Below are 3,713 nucleotides of genomic sequence, written 5' to 3'. Positions count from 1 at the left end.
AAGTACAGAGCAAACGCCTCACAAGCGGCTTTGAAGACAGGAAGCGGTGTGACCTTTCGGGAGTTCATCCACTACCTGCTGGACGTGCACCGCCCCGTGGGAATGGACATCCATTGGGAAGCCACCAACCAGCTTTGCAGCCCTTGCCACCTGCACTACGACTTCATCGGGAAGGTCGAGACCTTGGAAGAAGACGCCAACTTCCTTCTACGGAAGATCGGGGCCCCGGAGAACCTGGCGTACCCCTCGTTCAAGGACGGGAACCCCAAAGCGGCCAGAACTTCCACTCAGATCACGCAGCATTATTTTTCCCAGCTGAACGCTTCGGAGCGGCAGCGGGCGTATGACTTCTACTACATGGACTACCTGATGTTTAACTACTCCAAACCCTACAAAGACCTGTACTGAAGCTTGCGCTTTAACCTGTGTCCGTCGTCCCACACACTAATTAGACTAATCCACCTTTACACGGGCTCATCCTCTTTGGAGATTCAGCTGGTGATAACACAAAATGCTCTTTATTTGCCACAAGTAGTAACTCATCTGCCAAACGTTTTATGTGGTGTGTAAAAAACTCAATCCAATCGTAATATCAAATGTTTCATATACAGAGGCACAGAACGTTTAAAGGTTTGGGGTCAGTGAGATTCTGTTACAATGTTACAAAAAAGTTTCCAAAATGTCTGATCATCAAATCATCATATTAGAATGATTTCTGAAGGATCATGTGATCGTAGGAATAAATATATCAGCTATTTTAAATCATAATAATATTGCTGTATTTTACTGTATTTCTGATCAAATAAAAGCAGGGCATAAGAGACTGTTCAAAAGCATTACAAAAATCATACTCATCCCAAACCTTTGAACTGTAGTGTACGAGGTGGGATTTTAGACCAATGAGATGTCACTGTGGGCGGGGCTATCCAGCATGACATCACAAGTAGAAACCAAGTAATTGACCAAATATGCTTTGTCACGCCCATTACGCCACATTGGTCAGAAAACGATATATTTACTTCATAAATGTATAAAAGGGCAACATCTGTGAGAGTGAAATGATCCTCGTGTGTTATAGCTTTCACCTCTTACAAAAATACCATGGTATTACTATGTTGCCAAGGTAACTGCTTGCATAGTAATACTATGGTATTTTGAAATATACCATGGTAGTAAACTTTTCAGGGTACTTCCAAGAATACTGCAATGGCAGAGCACATGTATAAAGTAACATGGGACTTTTTTGTATTGTGTACCATGGTATTTACATACTACTTCAATCAACAACAAAAAAAGTACAAAATTTTACCTTTTAAGGTACAAGTGGCCGTCACTGGACCCTTAAGGGTACGTTTTTGTACCTCTAAGTCAGGGGTAGGCAAGTTTGGTCCTAGAGAGCTGATGAGAGTTTAGCTCCAACCCTACTAAGCAACCACAGTATAAAACTAATTTCTCCCAGCATGCATTGCAGCATTAAGTATGCCACCATTGTTGAGATTTATATGCTGATTCTTTATATCTGTGCGCATCTAAATGTTTTTCCCCCTGGAATGTATTTAAAAATCAAAATTCAGAATGTCCGATCTGTGGCAAGAAAGTATTGTTGGTGAATATTATTTATTAATATTTTAGACATTTTTCTTCATGACTATTTCCATTTATGCGTCCTTTTGATTTGAACAGATTATGTGTTTTGTCAACACTGTAACAAAAACCACAAACTCGCATAAAAAGCCAAGAGTGAAAGGGAACACTGATCCCCATAATGGCGAACAAAACATCAACATCTAAACCTCTGTTAATTCTCAATAACGTCTTTCAGGGTTGGAGCCAAACTCTGCAGGACAGCAGCTCTCAAAGACCGAACTTGCCCTGCTCTAAGTAGAGGAAATCAATGGTATAATTGTACTCTAAGGACCAATTGTGTACCTTTAAAGTGACAGTTATACGTTTTGTTCCCCAAGGAACAAAATTGTACCTCCACTGTACCTTTTTTCTGAGAGTGTTCGAAGAATACCATAGCACTACATATGCATGTACATGGTATTTTTTTTGTAAATACCATAGTACGTCTATACCCAGTCAGCAACATAGTGTCGCCCCACATTTGGTACATGATGTGGGCCGGACCAGAAAATAACCGTTTTTTGAAGTTCTATTTTAAAGTATAGCCTACCATATAAATACTATAGTACATTAATATTATAATCCTACAGTACCATCTGACATGATCATATACCATGGTATTTTTAGCAAGAGTTTTCTCCTACTATATATATACATTTATTAAGAAGATCACTCACTTCCCTTTAGCAAACACACCCAATCCTCCACCACTAACTACACTGATATTTTCAGATAAATCTATAATCTATAATTGTAAAAAGGGCATTCAGATGATTATATTTTTCTATGTATTTGTAAAACGGCTTTAGATGTGATCGATGCTTTTGTGCAAATTCATCTCTGAAGTCACTGACTGTCTATTGGGTGTGTATGAAACGGTCATGCGTGCACTAGATCCTAAAAATGATGTTTATTAGACTAACACAAGAATGCGTGAGTGTGTGTGTGTGCGAGTGTGTGTTTCCAACACTACGCTGATGTCTTGTACGTGACCTAAGTGAGTTTATTTCCATACACAGCATATTAAATGACTATAGAACTCAACAGATTTTATTTATCCAATGCAAACACAGTTTAAGAGCTATATATGATGAGCATAATATATTTTTATTTTATTTTATTTTATTAGAGATCACAGAGATAATAGATTTATGTCATATGAAGACGTGAGATGGTGTGTTTCACAGTAAAGAGTGAATCAGCTTTATAACCGTGAGTGTTTCTTCTCGTCCCTCACACTTCTTTAAGAAAATGTATATAGATCTATATGATATCACACATACAGTAACTGGTGAATGTATAACTGTTGTTGGTGCAAAACTGTACAAATCCATTTGATCTATAAGCCCTTTGCCTTATTTGACACTGCCAGTGTTTCAGGAAGAGCTGCAGTCGCAGAACTGACAGTGAATAAACATTTTGTCTTTGGCCGTTTTTGTCTTTTTCTTGTGTCTTGGCATAAATGTGTTTTTGTGAACCTCAGGAGCATCAAACGGATCATTCTGCTGGAAGTGTTGCAAACCACGTCCAAGCAAATACACATTATATAAACAAATGCACACATTCATATATTTATGTTGAATAATTAGGGACCAAGCACCAAAGGTGTGTAGGCACCTACTGGATCCGTTGGCATTCCTATTATTGTTATTATTCAGTTTCCAGAACGGCAGCCCATAGAACCGTATGGTAAAATGAAATTTGGTACACAGATAGAGGACAGTCTGAACTGTCACCGTGCCAAATTTGGAGTCTCTAACTCAATCCCTCTAGCGCCACCACCTGTCCAAACTTGCACTCTTGTTTATGCTAATAACTTTGTAACCGTAAGGGCAAGAAACAAAATTATTTTTGATTCCTTTCCGCTATTTAGAATTTTCCGAAAACCAAAGTCCTCCTAGGCCATTGCTCTGATTCTCACAAAAAATTGAACCAGATCATCTTTAGAGCATACCGGCAAAATGTTATGGAACTCAAGTTGATCGGTCAAACCGTTCTCCAATAACGCGCCAACGAATTTGACAAAGTGCCCACACAAAATGGACGTGAGGCTATATCTCTGCAAAGCTTTAGCATATTCTGACTAA

The 3,713-nt window shown here is 38.8% G+C and overlaps 1 protein-coding gene across 1 annotated transcript in view; it reads left to right on the top strand.

Moving 5' to 3' along the window:
• Window positions 1–3,050, top strand: part of chst8 (carbohydrate (N-acetylgalactosamine 4-0) sulfotransferase 8) — a gene marked incomplete at its 5' end in the record, with an annotated part of 3,644 nt that extends 594 nt beyond the window's left edge. Inside the window, one exon of the mRNA XM_079825826.1 lies at window positions 1–3,050. This exon is cut by the window's left edge and continues 594 nt beyond it. Coding sequence (XP_079681952.1) covers window positions 1–408 — 408 coding nt within the window. The 3' untranslated portion in view covers window positions 409–3,050.
• Between the last annotated feature and the right edge of the window lie 663 nt (window positions 3,051–3,713).

The sequence above is a fragment of the Gobio gobio genome (assembly GCF_949357685.1).
Source record: "Gobio gobio genome assembly, chromosome: 9".
Taxonomy (NCBI): Eukaryota; Metazoa; Chordata; class Actinopteri; order Cypriniformes; family Gobionidae; genus Gobio; species Gobio gobio.
The sequence above is the reverse complement of the archived record's forward strand: the minus strand, read 5'-3'. Positions and strand labels throughout refer to the sequence as shown.